This window comes from Rhynchophorus ferrugineus, unplaced genomic scaffold (genome assembly GCF_030347505.1).
Source record: "Rhynchophorus ferrugineus isolate W39M unplaced genomic scaffold, kcgeb_rfMv2 rfM9, whole genome shotgun sequence".
NCBI lineage: Eukaryota > Metazoa > Arthropoda > Insecta > Coleoptera > Curculionidae > Rhynchophorus > Rhynchophorus ferrugineus.
In genome coordinates this window covers 1,142,686-1,165,587 of record NW_027472588.1, presented here as the reverse complement: position 1 = coordinate 1,165,587, position 22,902 = coordinate 1,142,686, and the positions used below count along the sequence as shown (strand labels likewise).

Genomic DNA, 22,902 nt, shown 5'->3' with positions numbered 1-22,902 from the left:
TATATATATATATATATAAAAGGCGAAAAAGAAATCCAAAATAAAATGCTCTAGAATGTTTGTGATGTGACATAAACAGAATTCTACTTATTTTTTGAAAATGTAGTTTTCATTAACCTGCCATAACTTGAACGGTAATGACAGCAAAGTACTTGAAAATGGTAAAAAATCGCAAATTTTCACGACTATATATATGGAAAAAGTGTCAATATTTTTTATCTCTTGGATTAAAAATAAACATTCAAAATATATGTATTACTAGCGACCCGCCCCGGCTTCGCACGGATGCAATGCTGATACTAAATTAAATACACTATAGAAAAAATATGAACGTTGTATATAAAAACATAGCGGCCCGCTCCGACTTTGCACGGGCATAAAATATATATGCCTATGTCACTCAATGAAAACATGATTAAAGTCGATCCAGTATTTTTGGTTCATTCATTACTGCCCTTGGCCTGCACGCATTAAATTTGGAGTAAAACAATTCCTCTTCCCCTATACTTACTATGAAGATTTCCTGCTATCTTTGGAATATCTAAATTCATACAATTTTTATTACATTACACATTTTTAAACGCAAATTTTAAATTTGTAATATCTCCGAAAATATTTGTTTAATTTACATGCTGTAAGGAACCATATTGATCTATATTAATTGCACACTGTATTTAAGGTACTTAATTCGATAAGGATTAATGCCGTATTGCTTAAAATAGCTTCGTAAATAAGCCATTTTCTCAATTAAAAAGTAAACAATAAAAATGGTTAATGTGGGTTATTCCTAAAAGATAAACATATACCATCACGGACTTTTTTGTAGACCTTTTTATGGTGTACAATACTGTAGTACATTAATTTGATCTAACTCGTAGGGTTAGGCAGCGTTTTTGCTAATTGCTAAATAAGCCTAAAAAATAGGTTAATTTACGACATCACGTTAGAAACCTCTAAAATTAGCAATGTTGCCTTAGTATATTATGCATGTATTATACATATAAACCTTCCTCTGGAATCACTCTATCTATTGAAAAAAAACCGCATCAAAATCCGTTGCGTAGTTTTAAAGATTTAAGCACACATAGGGATATAGGGACAGAAAAGGCGACTTTGTTTTATACTATGTAGTGATGTTGTGAAATAAACGAAAATCCACACTAAACTACTCTACAATATATAGTTTATATCCCTTCAAAAATGATTATACCACTATTTGATTCGTCGTAAAATTCTTTGTAACATCTGGAATTTTCATTAACCCGCAATTATTTAAATTGAAATGACAGCAGACAATTTTAAACTGGTAAAAACGTAAAACGTAACTTCTTGTTAAACTACTTCAGAATGCATAGTTTTTAGAATATACGGCATAGACATAAATTCACTTGTTTTTTGAAAATTCGTAAAAATACGAATGTTGACACTTTGAGATAAAGAACGTATTCTTCCAATTTGAACGAATTCTTTGCCGTAAATCCTAGACGATATAAAAATAGAAATAATAACAGTATGAACGAACATCTAAAGGAAAAAAATACTGACAGACTTCAACGGAATATAACACATAAAAAAATTACATATTTAAGTGGCAGGCTCCTTTCTATAGTTTCTATTCCACATCCTGTTGCCACATCTAAGAATTTTATCGTCTCCTTTTTCATTCTCATGCTCTCTCAATTCGCACAGATGATCCGATGCATTTGATTAATGGTCAAGTGTTTGTTGTAGAATGTTAAATAGCGATACGTAAAAACAGCTCAATTTCGATAAGTTACCTCGGGTACGACTCAAGAACGATGAGTAACTAACGTACATAAATATGATTAATAGATCTAAAAATAAACGCCCCTGAACTAGACGAGTTACATAACGCGAACCCGGGGCTTATATACCTGCTGAAGGGGGGAATGGATGGAAGATGACGGATTTTATCGCAAGCCCGACGGGCCATTTAAACAATGCCGTCCTCCTCTCTGTGATTTAATGGGTAAAGAATTCGGTCCCGACCGAGAGAAACTTACAGATCGAGTTGCCAGGAAAACCGTATGTTCATTACGAGTAATACACCGCAATATATCTTAGAAATATTATGGATCTTAGTTTTGTTTTAAACATTCTTTATTATCTTTACATGGTTACGTTACGTGGTTCAACAATCTACCCATTGACAATAATTATTTCTTATAATAATTACATATAGTCTATTCAAAGTTCCACTGTGAGTTTTAGTTCAGTTTGACTTTGACAAAAAAAAACAAAATTCTAATCTAAATAAAATAATTAACCAAAAATACTGTTACCAAATATAATTTATTTTAATATATTAGTAGATTGCATATGTTATCGAAGGACTTCAAACTACAGTTATAAAAGTCTGTAGGTTAGAGTTGTGTTTGATTATATTTACATTGCATTCGTTTCCATGCCACCTATCAGTTTGAGTTCTAGGTGCGTTTGTAATTGTATCCCCTGGAGGCCTAATCCACCACCTATATCCAAGTAATATACTTGACTTTCATTAGAGAACATATTTACTCTTTACGCTTAGTCTGTGTCTTTCGGTACAGTGTTTCCTTGTAAAGACATTTTGATATCACTGGATTTTTCCTTACTATGTTCTGTTCGACCTGCATTCATATTTCTTGATGAAACTAGATTTAATTACTGCATTCTCCTCAAGGGATTTGCCATATCTGCAAAATAGTTACTATTGTTTCCCTCCTGAAACATTTTAACCAAATGCTCATGTGTATTCTCAACAATCATGTGCACATAAATCTTTTACTGTTATTCCAACGTTTACACAAAACTATTTTTATTATCATCTTGCCATGAGTGACCATTGGGTATATTGGTCCCATTCTGAAATATGCTTGTTTTATCTAAATAAATAAATTGTAATAATAAGACTTAATTAATTTCATTATGTGCTCTTAAAAATTGTATTCTTTTAAAAGCAATATCCGGAAGTTCCATTAGACCTCTTCGACACTTTTCAGACTAAGTTTCCTTTGAAATAATTGAATTATATTTTTATATGTTTCATATTTAATCTATTGTAGAGCTAACATCAAGCTGATCTTGATTCGTCACCCTTCGTATGAGAACGGTTTTTTTTTCGGTTAATTCTAGATTATATTTTTCATTTCATTAGACATTTTAGCCAAAATGCACCAGTACTGCTGTAACGCGCTAAAATATATTTCCAATAAAAACCGCCCTAACGTTATTTAAGGCACGAAACGGTACCAATTATCTCGCTCGTTCCTGCTCGAAGTAACTGATTAGAAAGAAGAGCCGGGTCATAACCTCTAATTATTGTCATCAACACCAACAAAAAATCGAATATTATAGACCCCTTAGGTTACTTGTTCCAACACGTTACTTTCTATCTCTTTTTTAACTAGAATAAAATGAGAGGAAAAATCCGAGTTATATTTTTACAAAATGCAGTTGGTACTGGGGATATTTTATTAACACCCATTTAAATATCCGTGCCATATAGGATATGGAACAGTCTTTTTGCTTATTGGTCGTGTTTTAAACTATTGGCAAAATCCTGCAAGAACACCTGTTAATTATTTTTTCGTATCACATTTAAGAGCGCTGAGTGACAGATGCTATTAAACCATTTAATTTGAGCATTATTCGAGATTGTATAAGATTTACTAAGGCCTAAGGACATTTTATTTTCCGACTTTGATGTAAACCAAATGAAACAAAGATATTAATTTTTTCATTATTATGATATAAAAACGTGTTTTTTCCGGTTTTATTATTTAGTTATTTGATGTCATAGAAAATAATATGTTGTATTTTATTTATATGTCAATGAAAAACCCTAGTTCCATACAATATGTTGTAGTACAACAGTTGGCTTTTCATCATTGTTAACCTCTCGAAGAATGTGCGACGGACGTAACTAGCGACTTAATACGATATCAAGATGGGACTGACGCTAGCAAAACCGTTTTCTATCTGGTTTTGTGTAATGCTCCAGTTGCTTATTAATATTTGTTAGAAGTAACTTATGAACACTCATAGTTCAGTACATTATTTCCTCGTATTGTACAAGGAAAAGTTGTTAACGACAGTTGTTGTGACTGACCTGGATATATGGGCACTAGTTATATATAGAATTTTGACTTGTTGATAGACTATTAGGCTACAAACTTTGAGGTTGCAAATTCAATATGTCATTTGATTTCAATCGTTATCAGTTTTTACAATTCAGTTGAAAATCAAAGCATAATAATTTTGACTGGTAAACAATTATACCAAGTAATAAGTTTGGTACTAGTTCTATCTAAAACTTTATTTATCCTATCTGCCAGTTTATCACGTATGGCACATAAATGTATAACTTTTCTCCGAAATATTAACACATTTGATCGGATCATTATTTCCTGGATATCCATTGAACGTGGGATACTTTGACGAACCCCAATAGTTTAGAAACAAGTTAATGAGAAAGTTTGACTCACTTGCACTGCCTCGTTTCCTGATAATCATTCTTCTCGCGAATGTTTCTTCAGGTTTTCCCAAAATGCGATGCAATCTCGACTCTGTGTCGGTGTACGGTTCAAGCGGTCGGTATTTCTTTGAATATTTATTGACGTGGACGATAAACAGATGGGCGATGATATGTACTGGATGTGATATAGTTAGAAAATAGGTTTGAAAGCAACCTTAAACAGGTAGCAGTACTATTTTCTGATCGCAATGGTAAATACATATATTTTACGAGCTAAACAGACTTTATGGTGCCTGTCATGATATAGAGAAAAGCATTCATAGATCATTTTCTCACTTTTTTAAAAGGATTGTTTATTGTTTCCTTAAAATCATTTGATATCTCGTAAACCATAGTAGTAATACTTACAAGTGTTGCAAGATTTAGAAGAAGTGACTGATTAGTAATCAATTATTTGCGCAACTGTGCTATAGTTTTGTCGCCTTGTCCGAACAGCACGATTTTACACAGAAGCTATAAATAAGCAATAGTTGCTTCCTTGTAATATTTACATGAAGACCATGACTAACATTTTGTCGCGGGATAATTTACTAATAATATTTCTTCGTTAATAATATGTTATAACAGGTTAGAGTACCTCCTATCGTCTTCATGTTCATTGGATTAATGAATCAGCAGGTGGTTTGATATATTTTATGCGTACAGTAAATAAATCAACATACGGATTGAGACAAAATAAATGCGAAACCAATTATATCAGTAATTAATTTAATAAACGCGTTTGTCGACGAGATGAAATCTATATCGTCTTGGATAGCGTCCGTACGACCGTTTTTAGGGTCGCGACAACAAAAGAACCGAGCGAGCACGGCGTCAGTTCCTTTTAAGTTGGGTAAGGAGCCGACAAAAACAATCCTATCGCTCGGCAATGGTTAATTTCGCAAAAAAACCGGCCATAAAATTAAGACAGTCTTGATGTTGTCGGTTACATTCACCGGATTTAGTACGGCTGACGTACGTTTCTCGTTACGTAAGTCTATTATTGTTGTTCGATCGAGATAGCCGAACAATTTCCTGGAAACGCGTTTAATTTAGATTAGATTTCGATTTGTTAATAACGGCATAAGCTAATGCCAATTGCCGGGATGTGTGGAGAATGATTGGATCTACTAGGCTTGTTGCTCACTGTGTTACGTGTATGTAATTTGGTACTAGTAATTCGTCAGTTTTAAAATAGTTATACCCAAGAGGAAACGCCAAGATATTTTTTAAATGTATTAATATAACAGGTCAATTGAAAAATCATCAACTCGTTGTTGTCTTTGGTCAAAAATGAGTTCGTGCGGCACCCAGTTAGCACAAAGCTTTCTCATATCCAAGTATTCGTGAATGTCGGTACTAATATGATGTAGAAGTTCAGTTGATATCTTTAGAGTATCTGCTATTTCATTCAATTTCAATTTATAGTCATTCAAAATCATTTTGTGGATTTTTTTAATGTTACCGTCTGTAACAACCTCTTTTGGCCGGCCACTGCGTTCACCGTCTTCGGTGTTCATTTCACCACGTCTAAACTTAGCATACCAATCCGTGATGGTTGATTTTCCTGGGACAGTGGCCGGAAACTCGGCATCAAGCCAAGTTTTTGCTTCAACTGTATTTTTCGTTCAAAAAGCAATATTTTATCAACACGCGAAATTCCTTTTTATCCATTTTTTCACAATAACAAAAATTGTTTCACTGAAAATGCTATAATTTACAAACAAATGATCCGACAGCTGTCAAATTTATACACGTATCTTTTGAGGGTTAGGGCTAACTAAAAACATATGCGTTTAATTCTAGTAGCGCCATCTATGTGTCAGGCCGGGGACTTTTCAATTGACCTGTTAATATATGACCAGTTGTTGTCGACTAACTTACAATTTGTCTGGATGACTTAAAACTAAGTACTTATCTAGGAAGAGCAATATCATTGGCCTTAATAAAACAAAATAAGAGTTAGAAGCCACTTAAACACACAAGATCGCATGGTTTGGTTTCCTTGAGTCTGCGTCCTAATTCACTCTTGTTCAAGAGTTCGAGCACATCAATGGTTTACTGAAATATCCACGTCTTACCTAATTACATAAATTGAAATAAGCATATAATATTTTAATAGCAATGCCTGGAAGTTCCAATGGACTTCTTCGTGGCTTTTTTTCGGAATCTTTACACCATTTAAATCCTATAGTACTCATCAGTGTATGAAGGTCCGTTCTACATCCCTCAAATAGTTGCATATCCCTAAGTTCAATTATGCTTATATTAAAAAATCTACTTACCGTTTTCATACGTTTCATAAATCTTCAATAGGACATCTTTTCGGTGAATCGAATTATATTGCTTTTCTTTTATTGGGATATTTTAGTCTTCGTGTTAATACTAATTCATTTCACATACACTTCTGTGCGGAATCAAAACGATCGTCGTCTGAGTGAACAGCAACTGGTGACAGATCTATTTTGAGGCAAAAGATAAACCGTTCTACAAATACGTTCAACAGCGCTGGCGTTGATCAATAAAGCCGCGTTTGCTTTGTTACGCCCGGGACTTTTCAACCCTTGTGTTACATCTTGATGACATGAGTTCACTGTTATTTTAAATAGACTATATACCATAGACCATTCTGGACCCAGACCACCGTAGACCTCTAGAGATTCTAGATCACTCCGAGCACGCCACTGACCAGTAGCACTTGGTGGATAATCAGCACTAAATAATTCCAGGAACTCCGTTTCACGATCTTTTTCTCATTTATCGCGAACCATTACGGACATCGGCTAATGGCGTTGCTAGAACAACGGTTACCACATTTTTACTGTTGTCTGGTGCGATCAAAATTGCGAAAAAATCAACGAAATTTCACCGACTACCAGATCGGACCGAGATGTCGATTGGTCACGGCACTTTTTTGATCGACGACGGATTCGGCGGCCAGAGCTTCGCCAGCTTGTTTTTCGATATTCAAAACGCCGTCTAGACGCGGCTGATGGTCGGTGTCGTCGATAGCGTCTGGCGTTTTTGTCGGTTAGATCAGACGGGTGACTGGAAATGCTGCAGGAGGAGTCATTGACAGAAAGAAAATCGAATTCGCAGAGAAGGATTTTTTCAATTAGTAAAATATATGGATAATGAGCAACACTGTTCATATTTTTAAATAATGTCGATATATCGGAGGAAAAAGGTTTGTAGGTTAGATTTGTTTTGTTTACATTTAACTCTTTTCCGCACCACCCATGAGGTAGAGTTTCTAGGAGCGTTTTTTTATGTATTGGTGTCCCCCTGGAGGTCTAATCCACCTAATTAACAATTTTTATATCTGAGAAACGTGTTTTACTTTCATTCGAGAGCATATTTACTCTGTCTTCATACGTTAATTAGTTACCCATCTCTCCTCATACGTTCTAACCTAATGCTCATGTTTAATTTTGAACAATTACAATCATATCTGTACACACAAATCTTTCAAGCCCTACAATACCATTTTCAACAGTTATATTCAATTAATGATGTGCACACCTTTAATTGTTTCCACTCTCATCACTCTGTCTCAGGAATTTATAATCTGTCTAAAACATATTCACGATTCCACCACTAAACTGTTAATTTCTAATCTGTCTAAAACATGTTCACGATTTATTAATTACTTCCTCTGTATGTCTTATCAAGTTCATCCAGACAGAAGGTGTTATAGTTGACAATGCTTCCTCCCACATATCTAAACAGTTTTTAATGGAATATCTTTCTCGACCAGCAATATATCTGCAATTAATTATTAATAAATATAATGACCAACAAAACCCAATCGAATGCTATTGTAACATGTCTGTCTTTACACCTTTTTTTGTTACTATCTTTCCGAGAGTGCCATAATGAACCATTTTGAAATATTTAAGTTTCATCAAGATACACAAATTCAAATAGTTTATCTTCTTTGATCTTATTTTATGTCTTTAAAAATTGAATTCTTCTTAAGGCAATGTCTGGAAGTTCCATAAACATCTCCGAGGGTTACCTTTACACCATTTAAACCATATGCCCTGTAAGAGTTGTCGACCCTTTTGCGACTATCAACTGTTTCTACTATTTTCAGTCGATAGTTCCCAGCGCTAAACTTAACCTTCCTTTCTGTTCTTACGCGCACGCCACTGCTCTTTCATACTAACCTTGCCTAATTCTCAGACGAAGCAGTTCGTCACTGTCGGCTATTCCCGGAACGGTTTAATTACTAAATAAACAATGAGAAAACTTAGATTGTATTCATTGTTGCAAATATTATTATCCGCATCCGAGAACAGCTCCTGCATCGAAAAAAGGAAAACCGAACTGCGATTACGAACAAAGAAAAGTCCACAGCTGCGTGGATCCCGAGAAGAAAAAAAAGCGCCTTTTTTAATATTCAGACAGAAAACCAATGATATGATGTTATGAATAGGAAACAGAAACCTAATTATAATACAGCGAAAATTAATTAAAATATATTTTACAAGTCTGGTTCTGGATAATCCTGGCATGCGCACAATGATTTGAATTTGCAACGTTGTCAGTTGTTGAAAATTATACGTATATTTGAAAAATATGAATAGAAATAAATAAAAAATGTATTATGAAGAACCACACATTGGTAATTAATGGAAGACATTTTTTTTTGGCAACGTTGGATTACTAGTTGGTTTGGCTTATGATTATGATTGAATTGGCTTTATGATTCACTGATAAACCGGTCTCTTTGATTTTGGGTAATGTAGAGAGTATCTCCCGACTAACCAATATAGTTATTCGATTAAAATATTCTGACATTTTGATTAAAAAGGCAAATTATCAAGAACTATTTGACTATTACTGCAGACAGCCATTTAATCGATTTGTTTTTTTATTTTTCAGGTATAAAGATGGTAAAATGTACCCGTGGGACTTGGATCGATCAAGACTGATTATCTATCCAGAAAGTGCGAATCAAACGATTTCTACGTCGAATATTCGACAGGAGGATGAAGGAAATTACACCTGTGTCCTGCGGAACGATACTGTAATGCACAGTCACACCATCAATTTGAGAGTCTTCGGTAAGTATGCTTTAAGATATATTTTTATTTATTTGAAAATTAAAAAACCCTTTTTGGTGCCCAAAAATGTGTTTTAATATCGTATGCCGGGGACTTTTGACCTGTTATTACATAATCTGCAAAAGCTCCCACCGACATTTTTATTTTTTCCGTACGTTTATACTTAGTTCTGCTTGGGTTTTGAAGGTTTTTGATTTTATGTTTTCTGCAATGACGGTATTGAGATTTATCCTGTACTATTTCTGAATTATTCTTACAATTTTATTTCTTACACCTCATTTTTTTATAATATATATTATAATTTTTATTCTCACTCTATCAAATGCCTTTACCAAATCAGTTAATACAGTCTATATTCAAATAAAATTAAAAAAAAAACTATTTTGATAACGAAGTTAGTTCAATAGTAAACTAATGAAGATTTCGCAGTACTTATTTTGAGAGCATTGCATTAATTTTAATGAATTCTATGCATATATAGCACGCCTTGTATATCGACATTCGAAATTTAATCATATCCGTCAACAATTCTGGGTAACATATATTTTACGACTTTATAGTCCATAGTTGTGGTTCATTAAACTGTTATACAATGTGAATCCAATAACACAAATGATATTGTTATGACAAACGTGTCTTATAGAAGTTTGGTTGAAAATATCGACCAATATCTAATGCTAAGAATAATACATTTGGTTCAGTTTAAGCCAGCGTTTGGTCAGTATATATTTTTACCGTGATAAGCGTCGATCAAAATACATTCCCAGATATTTAACATTGTCTGCCTGCGGGAGTTCAAAATTATCTATTTTTAGTTGGAGACCAGTCCTTCTACAATGGGTGAATATCACATAGGTAGATTTTGTCTCATTTACTTTGTTATGTCATGGTTTCAATCATAATTCGACTTTAGTTGTTTAGATATAGTTGGAGTTTTCTTGTGGCTTATAATGGATCCTCGTGTGTTGGAGCAATATTTTTTATCATTTAAGTTTTTGTTAATTTAATTAATTAAACTGCGTTTTCCTTGTGTTGTTCCGTGTTTATTACGGAAGCCAAATTGAAAGGTCTAGAATCATAGAAAATAAATCGACGCCTTTGTTCTCGCGCTCGTGCAAACGTTTCGAACAACAAAAGCAACAACGGCGATGGACGGACGATGGTGGCATAGCGACGACAGGCCGTCCAAAGTTCACTGTCGGACGAAATCGGCGTCGGTTTTTCGCGGAAACGTTCGCCCGACACCTGGCGTCCGCTGTTGCGCATTCGTTTACGGGAAATCGATGCGGGGAATGCACCTATGGGGTCTTAAATCGGGCGTGTACGGTGGCCGTGGCACCGTTTCCGTCGCGTTTAATGCTCTCTCGGTCGCGGTTTTTGTTTTCGCGCCGAGTGAGGCCTGAGGAATCTCTTCGACGATGATATCATCTTACTTTCCTTTTAGCTGGCGGATTTTTATTCTCCATTCTTCACTAGTATACACATATCTTGAAAACTACAAATTGTAAAGCAATTTAACATGGATTTTTCTTTCTTTTGCATTAAAATACGTATAATTTGAGATTTTTGTCATTATCTGAGAGGCAAAAGATTTTGGCACTTTTTCCATATATATAGTCGTGAAAATCTGCGATTTTTTGGCTTTTTCAGTTTTTCTGCTGCAGTTTCCTTGAAAATAACCGTAAGTCAATTAAAATTACAGGGTTTATAGAGAATTTTATGCTGAATCGAATGGTAGTATAATAGTTTACAGGCAGCCATTAGATTTTAAGTTATGCCGTGAAAGGTGTATTTTCAAAAAATTTGTGAATTTATGTTTATGTCACATATCTTGAAAACTACAAATTGTAAAGCAATTTAACATGGATTTTTCTTTCTTTTGCATTAAAATACGTATATTTTGAGATTTTTATCATTATCTGAGAGGCAAAAGATTTTGGCACTTTTTCCATACATATAGTCGTGAAAATCTGCGATTTTTGGCCTTTTTCAGTATTTTTGCTGCAATTTCCTTGAAAATAACCGTAAGTCAATTAAAATGACAGGGTTTATAGAGAATTTTACGCTGAATCGAATGGTTGTATAATAGTTCACAGGCAGCCATTAGATTTTAAGTTATGCCGTGAAAGGTGTATTTTCAAAAAATGAGTGAATTTATGTTTATGTCACATATCTTGAAAACTACAAGTTGTAAAGCAATTTAACATGGATTTTTGGTTTTTTTGCATTAAAATACGTATATTTTGAGATTTTTATCATTATCTGAGAGGCAAAAGATTTTGGCACTTTTTCCATATATATAGTCGTGAAAATCTGCGATTTTTTGGCTTTTTCAGTTTTTCTGCTGCAGTTCCCTTGAAAATAACAGTAAGTCAATTAAAATTACAGGGTTTATAGAGAATTTTATGCTGAATCGAATGGTAGTATAATAGTTTACAGGCAACCATTAGATTTTAAGTTATGCCGTGAAAGGTGTATTTTCAAAAAATGAGTGAATTTATGTTTATGTCACATATCTTGAAAACTACAAATTGTAAAGCAATTTAACATGGATTTTTGGTTCTTTTGTATTAAAATACGTATAATTTGAGATTTTTGTCATTATCTGAGAGGCAAAAGATTTTGGCACTTTTTCCATATATATAGTCGTGAAAATCTGCGATTTTTTGGCTTTTTCAGTTTTTCTGCTGCAGTTCCCTTGAAAATAACAGTAAGTCAATTAAAATTACAAGGTTTATAGAGAATTTTACGCTGAATCGAATGGTAGTATAATAGTTTACAGGCAGCCATTAGATTTTAAGTTATGCCGTGAAAGGTGTATTTTCAAAAAATGAGTGAATTTATGTTTATGTCACATATCTTGAAAACTTCAAATTGTAAAGCAATTTAACATGGATTTTTGGTTCTTTTGCATTAAAATACGTATATTTTGAGATTTTTATCATTATCTGAGAGGCAAAAGATTTTGGCACTTTTTCCATATATATAGTCGTGAAAATCTGCGATTTTTTGGCTTTTTCAGTTTTTCTGCTGCAGTTCCCTTGAAAATAACAGTAAGTCAATTAAAATTACAAGGTTTATAGAGAATTTTACGCTGAATCGAATGGTAGTATAATAGTTTACAGGCAGCCATTAGATTTTAAGTTATGCCGTGAAAGGTGTATTTTCAAAAAATGAGTGAATTTATGTTTATGTCACATATCTTGAAAACTACAAGTTGTAAAGCAATTTAACATGGATTTTTGGTTTTTTTGCATTAAAATACGTATATTTTGAGATTTTTATCATTATCTGAGAGGCAAAAGATTTTGGCACTTTTTCCATATATATAGTCGTGAAAATCTGCGCTTTTTTGGCTTTTTCAGTTTTTTTGCAATTTCCTTGAAAATAACCGTAAGTCAATTAAAATTACAGGGTTTATAGAGAATTTTACGCTGAATCGAATGGTTGTATAATAGTTCACAGGCAGCCATTAGATTTTAAGTTATGCCGTGAAAGGTGTATTTTCAAAAAATGAGTGAATTTATGTTTATGTCACATATCTTGAAAACTACAAATTGTAAAGCAATTTAACATGGATTTTTGGTTCTTTTGCATTAAAATACGTATATTTTGAGATTTTTATCATTATCTGAGAGGCAAAAGATTTTGGCACTTTTTCCATATATATAGTCGTGAAAATCTGCGATTTTTTGGCTTTTTCAGTTTTTCTGCTGCAGTTCCCTTGAAAATAACAGTAAGTCAATTAAAATTACAGGGTTTATAGAGAATTTTATGCTGAATCGAATGGTAGTATAATAGTTTACAGGCAACCATTAGATTTTAAGTTATGCCGTGAAAGGTGTATTTTCAAAAAATGAGTGAATTTATGTTTATGTCACATATCTTGAAAACTACAAATTGTAAAGCAATTTAACATGGATTTTTGGTTCTTTTGCATTAAAATACGTATATTTTGAGATTTTTATCATTATCTGAGAGGCAAAAGATTTTGGCACTTTTTCCATATATATAGTCGTGAAAATCTGCGATTTTTTGGCTTTTTCAGTATTTTTGCTGCAATTTCCTTGAAAATAACCGTAAGTCAATTAAAATTACAGGGTTTATAGAGAATTTTATGCTGAATCGAATGGTAGTATAATAGTTTACAGGCAGCCATTAGATTTTAAGTTATGCCGTGAAAGGTGTATTTTCAAAAAATTAGTGAATTTATGTTTATGTCACATATCTTGAAAACTACAAATTGTAAAGCAATTTAACATGGATTTTTGGTTCTTTTGCATTAAAATACGTATATTTTGAGATTTTTATCATTATCTGAGAGGCAAAAGATTTTGGCACTTTTTCCATATATATAGTCGTGAAAATCTGCGATTTTTTGGCTTTTTCAGTTTTTCTGCTGCAGTTCCCTTGAAAATAACAGTAAGTCAATTAAAATTACAAGGTTTATAGAGAATTTTACGCTGAATCGAATGGTAGTATAATAGTTTACAGGCAGCCATTAGATTTTAAATTATGCCGTGAAAGGTGTATTTTCAAAAAATGAGTGAATTTATGTTTATGTCACATATCTTGAAAACTACAAGTTGTAAAGCAATTTAACATGGATTTTTGTTTTTTTTGCATTAAAATACGTATATTTTGAGATTTTTATCATTATCTGAGAGGCAAAAGATTTTGGCACTTTTTCCATATATATAGTCGTGAAAATCTGCGCTTTTTTGGCTTTTTCAGTTTTTTTGCTGCAATTTCCTTGAAAATAACCGTAAGTCAATTAAAATTACAAGGTTTATAGAGAATTTTACGCTGAATCGAATGGTAGTATAATAGTTTACAGGCTGCCATTAGATTTTAAGTTATGCCGTGAAAGGTGTATTTTCAAAAAATGAGTGAATTTATGTTTATGTCACATATCTTGAAAACTACAGATTGTAAAGCAATTTAACATGGATTTTTGGTTCTTTTGCATTAAAATACGTATATTTTGAGATTTTTATCATTATCTGAGAGGCAAAAGATTTTGGCACTTTTTCCATATATATAGTCGTGAAAATCTGCGATTTTTTGGCTTTTTCAGTTTTTCTGCTGCAGTTTCCTTGAAAATAACCGTAAGTCAATTAAAATTATAAGGTTTATAGAGAATTTTACGCTGAATCGAATGGTAGTATAATAGTTTACAGGCTGCCATTAGATTTTAAGTTATGCCGTGAAAGGTGTATTTTCAAAAAATGAGTGAATTTATGTTTATGTCACATATCTTGAAAACTACAAATTGTAAAGCAATTTAACATGGATTTTTGGTTCTTTTGCATTAAAATACGTATATTTTGAGATTTTTATCATTATCTGAGAGGCAAAAGATTTTGGCACTTTTTCCATACATATAGTCGTGAAAATCTGCGATTTTTGGCCTTTTTCAGTATTTTTGCTGCAATTTCCTTGAAAATAACCTTAAGTCAATTAAAATTACAGGGTTTATAGAGAATTTTATGCTGAATCGAATGGTTGTATAATAGTTCACAGGCAGCCATTAGATTTTAAGTTATGCCGTGAAAGGTGTATTTTCAAAAAATGAGTGAATTTATGTTTATGTCACATATCTTGAAAACTACAAATTGTAAAGCAATTTAACATGGATTTTTGGTTCTTTTGCATTAAAATACGTATATTTTGAGATTTTTATCATTATCTGAGAGGCAAAAGATTTTGGCACTTTTTCCATACATATAGTCGTGAAAATCTGCGATTTTTGGCCTTTTTCAGTATTTTTGCTGCAATTTCCTTGAAAATAACCGTAAGTCAATTAAAATTACAGGGTTTATAGAGAATTTTACGCTGAATCGAATGGTAGTATAATAGTTTACAGGCAGCCATTAGATTTTAAGTTATGCCGTGAAAGGTGTATTTTCAAAAAATTAGTGAATTTATGTTTATGTCACATATCTTCAAAACTACAAATTGTAAAGCAATTTAACATGGATTTTTGGTTCTTTTGCATTAAAATACGTATATTTTGAGATTTTTATCATTATCTGAGAGGCAAAAGATTTTGGCACTTTTTCCATATATATAGTCGTGAAAATCTGCGATTTTTTGGCTTTTTCAGTTTTTCTGCTGCAGTTCCCTTGAAAATAACAGTAAGTCAATTAAAATTACAAAGTTTATAGAGAATTTTATGCTGAATCGAATGGTAGTATAAAAGTTTACAGGCAACCATTAGATTTTAAGTTATGCCGTGAAAGGTGTATTTTCAAAAAATGAGTGGATTTCTGTTTATGTCACATATCTTGAAAACTACAAATTGTAAAGCAATTTAACATGGATTTTTGGTTCTTTTGTATTAAAATACGTATAATTTGAGATTTTTGTCATTATCTGAGAGGCAAAAGATTTTGGCACTTTTTCCATATATATAGTCGTGAAAATCTGCGATTTTTTGGCTTTTTCAGTTTTTCTGCTGCAGTTCCCTTGAAAATAACAGTAAGTCAATTAAAATTACAAGGTTTATAGAGAATTTTACGCTGAATCGAATGGTAGTATAATAGTTTACAGGCAGCCATTAGATTTTAAGTTATGCCGTGAAAGGTGTATTTTCAAAAAATGAGTGAATTTATGTTTATGTCACATATCTTGAAAACTTCAAATTGTAAAGCAATTTAACATGGATTTTTGGTTCTTTTGCATTAAAATACGTATATTTTGAGATTTTTATCATTATCTGAGAGGCAAAAGATTTTGGCACTTTTTCCATATATATAGTCGTGAAAATCTGCGATTTTTTGGCTTTTTCAGTTTTTCTGCTGCAGTTCCCTTGAAAATAACAGTAAGTCAATTAAAATTACAAGGTTTATAGAGAATTTTACGCTGAATCGAATGGTAGTATAATAGTTTACAGGCAGCCATTAGATTTTAAGTTATGCCGTGAAAGGTGTATTTTCAAAAAATGAGTGAATTTATGTTTATGTCACATATCTTGAAAACTACAAGTTGTAAAGCAATTTAACATGGATTTTTGGTTTTTTTGCATTAAAATACGTATATTTTGAGATTTTTATCATTATCTGAGAGGCAAAAGATTTTGGCACTTTTTCCATATATATAGTCGTGAAAATCTGCGCTTTTTTGGCTTTTTCAGTTTTTTTGCTGCAATTTCCTTGAAAATAACCGTAAGTCAATTAAAATTACAAGGTTTATAGAGAATTTTACGCTGAATCGAATGGTAGTATAATAGTTTACAGGCTGCCATTAGATTTTAAGTTATGCCGTGAAAGGTGTATTTTCAAAAAATGAGTGAATTTATGTTTATGTCACATATCTTGAAAACTACAAATTGTAAAGCAATTTAACATGGATTTTTGGTTCTTTTGCATTAAAATACGTATATTTTGAGATTTTTATCATTATCTGAGAGGCAAAAGATTTTGGCACTTTTTCCATATATATAGTCGTGAAAATCTGCGATTTTTTGGCTTTTTCAGTTTTTCTGCTGCAGTTTCCTTGAAAATAACCGTAAGTCAATTAAAATTATAAGGTTTATAGAGAATTTTACGCTGAATCGAATGGTAGTATAATAGTTTACAGGCTGCCATTAGATTTTAAGTTATGCCGTGAAAGGTGTATTTTCAAAAAATGAGTGAATTTATGTTTATGTCACATATCTTGAAAACTACAAATTGTAAAGCAATTTAACATGGATTTTTGGTTCTTTTGCATTAAAATACGTATATTTTGAGATTTTTATCATTATCTGAGAGGCAAAAGATTTTGGCACTTTTTCCATACATATAGTCGTGAAAATCTGCGATTTTTGGCCTTTTTCAGTATTTTTGCTGCAATTTCCTTGAAAATAACCGTAAGTCAATTAAAATTACAGGGTTTATAGAGAATTTTACGCTGAATCGAATGGTTGTATAATAGTTCACAGGCAGCCATTAGATTTTAAGTTATGCCGTGAAAGGTGTATTTTCAAAAAATTAGTGAATTTATGTTTATGTCACATATCTTGAAAACTACAAATTGTAAAGCAATTTAACATGGATTTTTGGTTCTTTTGCATTAAAATACGTATATTTTGAGATTTTTATCATTATCTGAGAGGCAAAAGATTTTGGCACTTTTTCCATATATATAGTCGTGAAAATCTCCGATTTTTTGGCTTTTTCAGTTTTTCTGCTGCAGTTCCCTTGAAAATAACAGTAAGTCAATTAAAATTACAGGGTTTATAGAGAATTTTATGCTGAATCGAATGGTAGTATAATAGTTTACAGGCAACCATTAGATTTTAAGTTATGCCGTGAAAGGTGTATTTTCAAAAAATGAGTGAATTTATGTTTATGTCACATATCTTGAAAACTACAAATTGTAAAGCAATTTAACATGGATTTTTGGTTCTTTTGCATTAAAATACGTATATTTTGAGATTTTTATCATTATCTGAGAGGCAAAAGATTTTGGCACTTTTTCCATACATATAGTCGTGAAAATCTGCGATTTTTGGCCTTTTTCAGTATTTTTGCTGCAATTTCCTTGAAAATAACCGTAAGTCAATTAAAATTACAGGGTTTATAGAGAATTTTACGCTGAATCGAATGGTTGTATAATAGTTCACAGGCAGCCATTAGATTTTAAGTTATGCCGTGAAAGGTGTATTTTCAAAAAATGAGTGAATTTATGTTTATGTCACATATCTTGAAAACTACAAATTGTAAAGCAATTTAACATGGATTTTTGGTTCTTTTGCATTAAAATACGTATATTTTGAGATTTTTATCATTATCTGAGAGGCAAAAGATTTTGGCACTTTTTCCATAGTGCACTTTTTCCATAGTCGTGAAAATCTGCGATTTTTTGGCTTTTTCAGTTTTTCTGCTGCAGTTCCCTTGAAAATAACAGTAAGTCAATTAAAATTACAAAGTTTATAGAGAATTTTATGCTGAATCGAATGGTAGTATAAAAGTTTACAGGCAACCATTAGATTTTAAGTTATGCCGTGAAAGGTGTATTTTCAAAAAATGAGTGGATTTCTGTTTATGTCACATATCTTGAAAACTACAAATTGTAAAGCAATTTAACATGGATTTTTGGTTCTTTTGTATTAAAATACGTATAATTTGAGATTTTTGTCATTATCTGAGAGGCAAAAGATTTTGGCACTTTTTCCATATATATAGTCGTGAAAATCTGCGATTTTTTGGCTTTTTCAGTTTTTCTGCTGCAGTTCCCTTGAAAATAACAGTAAGTCAATTAAAATTACAAGGTTTATAGAGAATTTTACGCTGAATCGAATGGTAGTATAATAGTTTACAGGCAGCCATTAGATTTTAAGTTATGCCGTGAAAGGTGTATTTTCAAAAAATGAGTGAATTTATGTTTATGTCACATATCTTGAAAACTACAAATTGTAAAGCAATTTAACATGGATTTTTGGTTCTTTTGCATTAAAATACGTATATTTTGAGATTTTTATCATTATCTGAGAGGCAAAAGATTTTGGCACTTTTTCCATATATATAGTCGTGAAAATCTGCGATTTTTTGGCTTTTTCAGTTTTTCTGCTGCAGTTTCCTTGAAAATAACCGTAAGTCAATTAAAATTACAAGGTTTATAGAGAATTTTATGCTGAATCGAATGGTAGTATAATAGTTTACAGGCTGCCATTAGATTTTAAGTTATGCCGTGAAAGGTGTATTTTCAAAAAATGAGTGAATTTATGTTTATGTCACATATCTTGAAAACTACAAGTTGTAAAGCAATTTAACATGGATTTTTGTTTTTTTTGCATTAAAATACGTATATTTTGAGATTTTTATCATTATCTGAGAGGCAAAAGATTTTGGCACTTTTTCCATATATATAGTCGTGAAAATCTGCGATTTTTTGGCTTTTTCAGTTTTTCTGCTGCAGTTCCCTTGAAAATAACAGTAAGTCAATTAAAATTACAAGGTTTATAGAGAATTTTACGCTGAATCGAATGGTAGTATAATAGTTTACAGGCAGCCATTAGATTTTAAGTTATGCCGTGAAAGGTGTATTTTCAAAAAATGAGTGAATTTATGTTTATGTCACATATCTTGAAAACTACAAATTGTAAAGCAATTTAACATGGATTTTTGGTTCTTTTGCATTAAAATACGTATATTTTGAGATTTTTATCATTATCTGAGAGGCAAAAGATTTTGGCACTTTTTCCATATATATAGTCGTGAAAATCTGCGATTTTTTGGCTTTTTCAGTTTTTCTGCTGCAGTTTCCTTGAAAATAACCGTAAGTCAATTAAAATTATAAGGTTTATAGAGAATTTTACGCTGAATCGAATGGTAGTATAATAGTTTACAGGCTGCCATTAGATTTTAAGTTATGCCGTGAAAGGTGTATTTTCAAAAAATGAGTGAATTTATGTTTATGTCACATATCTTGAAAACTACAAATTGTAAAGCAATTTAACATGGATTTTTGGTTCTTTTGCATTAAAATACGTATATTTTGAGATTTTTATCATTATCTGAGAGGCAAAAGATTTTGGCACTTTTTCCATACATATAGTCGTGAAAATCTGCGATTTTTGGCCTTTTTCAGTATTTTTGCTGCAATTTCCTTGAAAATAACCGTAAGTCAATTAAAATTACAGGGTTTATAGAGAATTTTACGCTGAATCGAATGGTTGTATAATAGTTCACAGGCAGCCATTAGATTTTAAGTTATGCCGTGAAAGGTGTATTTTCAAAAAATTAGTGAATTTATGTTTATGTCACATATCTTGAAAACTACAAATTGTAAAGCAATTTAACATGGATTTTTGGTTCTTTTGCATTAAAATACGTATATTTTGAGATTTTTATCATTATCTGAGAGGCAAAAGATTTTGGCACTTTTTCCATACATATAGTCGTGAAAATCTGCGATTTTTGGCCTTTTTCAGTATTTTTGCTGCAATTTCCTTGAAAATAACCGTAAGTCAATTAAAATTACAGGGTTTATAGAGAATTTTACGCTGAATCGAATGGTTGTATAATAGTTCACAGGCAGCCATTAGATTTTAAGTTATGCCGTGAAAGGTGTATTTTCAAAAAATTAGTGAATTTATGTTTATGTCACATATCTTGAAATCTACAAATTGTAAAGCAATTTAACATGGATTTTTGGTTCTTTTGCATTAAAATACGTATAATTTGAGATTTTTGTCATTATCTGAGAGGCAAAAGATTTTGGCACTTTTTCCATATATACAGTCGTGAAAATCTGCGATTTTTTGGCTTTTTCAGTTTTTCTGCTGCAGTTCCCTTGAAAATAACAGTAAGTCAATTAAAATTACAAGGTTTATAGAGAATTTTATGCTGAATCGAATGGTAGTATAAAAGTTTACAGGCAACCATTAGATTTTAAGTTATGCCGTGAAAGGTGTATTTTCAAAAAATTAGTGAATTTATGTTTATGTCACATATCTTGAAAACTACAAATTGTAAAGCAATTTAACATGGATTTTTGGTTCTTTTGCATTAAAATACGTATATTTTGAGATTTTTATCATTATCTGAGAGGCAAAAGATTTTGGCACTTTTTCCATATATATAGTCGTGAAAATCTGCGATTTTTTGGCTTTTTCAGTTTTTCTGCTGCAGTTCCCTTGAAAATAACAGTAAGTCAATTAAAATTACAAAGTTTATAGAGAATTTTATGCTGAATCGAATGGTAGTATAAAAGTTTACAGGCAACCATTAGATTTTAAGTTATGCCGTGAAAGGTGTATTTTCAAAAAATGAGTGGATTTCTGTTTATGTCACATATCTTGAAAACTACAAATTGTAAAGCAATTTAACATGGATTTTTGGTTCTTTTGTATTAAAATACGTATAATTTGAGATTTTTGTCATTATCTGAGAGGCAAAAGATTTTGGCACTTTTTCCATATATATAGTCGTGAAAATCTGCGATTTTTTGGCTTTTTCAGTTTTTCTGCTGCAGTTCCCTTGAAAATAACAGTAAGTCAATTAAAATTACAAGGTTTATAGAGAATTTTACGCTGAATCGAATGGTAGTATAATAGTTTACAGGCAGCCATTAGATTTTAAGTTATGCCGTGAAAGGTGTATTTTCAAAAAATGAGTGAATTTATGTTTATGTCACATATCTTGAAAACTACAAATTGTAAAGCAATTTAACATGGATTTTTGGTTCTTTTGCATTAAAATACGTATATTTTGAGATTTTTATCATTATCTGAGAGGCAAAAGATTTTGGCACTTTTTCCATATATATAGTCGTGAAAATCTGCGATTTTTTGGCTTTTTCAGTTTTTCTGCTGCAGTTTCCTTGAAAATAACCGTAAGTCAATTAAAATTACAGGGTTTATAGAGAATTTTACGCTGAATCGAATGGTTGTATAATAGTTCACAGGCAGCCATTAGATTTTAAGTTATGCCGTGAAAGGTGTATTTTCAAAAAATGAGTGAATTTATGTTTATGTCACATATCTTGAAAACTACAAATTGTAAAGCAATTTAACATGGATTTTTGGTTCTTTTGCATTAAAATACGTATATTTTGAGAATTTTATCATTATCTGAGAGGCAAAAGATTTTGGCACTTTTTCCATATATATAGTCGTGAAAATCTGCGATTTTTTGGCTTTTTCAGTTTTTCTGCTGCAGTTTCCTTGAAAATAACCGTAAGTCAATTAAAATTATAAGGTTTATAGAGAATTTTACGCTGAATCGAATGGTAGTATAATAGTTTACAGGTAGCCATTAGATTTTAAGTTATGCCGTGAAAGGTGTATTTTCAAAAAATGAGTGAATTTATGTTTATGTCACATATCTTGAAAACTACAAATTGTAAAGCAATTTAACATGTATTTTTGATTCTTTTGCATTAAAATACGTATATTTTGAGATTTTTATCATTATCTGAGAGGCAAAAGATTTTGGCACTTTTTCCATATATATAGTCGTGAAAATCTGCGATTTTTTGGCTTTTTCAGTTTTTCTGCTGCAGTTCCCTTGAAAATAACAGTAAGTCAATTAAAATTACAAAGTTTATAGAGAATTTTATGCTGAATCGAATGGTAGTATAAAAGTTTACAGGCAACCATTAGATTTTAAGTTATGCCGTGAAAGGTGTATTTTCAAAAAATGAGTGGATTTCTGTTTATGTCACATATCTTGAAAACTACAAATTGTAAAGCAATTTAACATGGATTTTTGGTTCTTTTGTATTAAAATACGTATAATTTGAGATTTTTGTCATTATCTGAGAGGCAAAAGATTTTGGCACTTTTTCCATATATATAGTCGTGAAAATCTGCGATTTTTTGGCTTTTTC

General features: G+C 31.6%; 1 protein-coding gene across 2 annotated transcripts in view; it reads left to right on the top strand.

Annotated features, from left to right (window-relative positions):
* Positions 1-22,902, top strand: part of LOC143202465 (X-linked interleukin-1 receptor accessory protein-like 2) — a 73,681-nt gene that overhangs the window by 38,213 nt on the left and 12,566 nt on the right. For both annotated transcript variants that reach the window (XM_076414025.1, XM_076414026.1), the window contains exon 2: positions 9,404-9,585. In XM_076414025.1, coding sequence (XP_076270140.1) covers positions 9,404-9,585 — 182 coding nt within the window. The remainder of the gene's footprint in view (positions 1-9,403; positions 9,586-22,902) is intronic.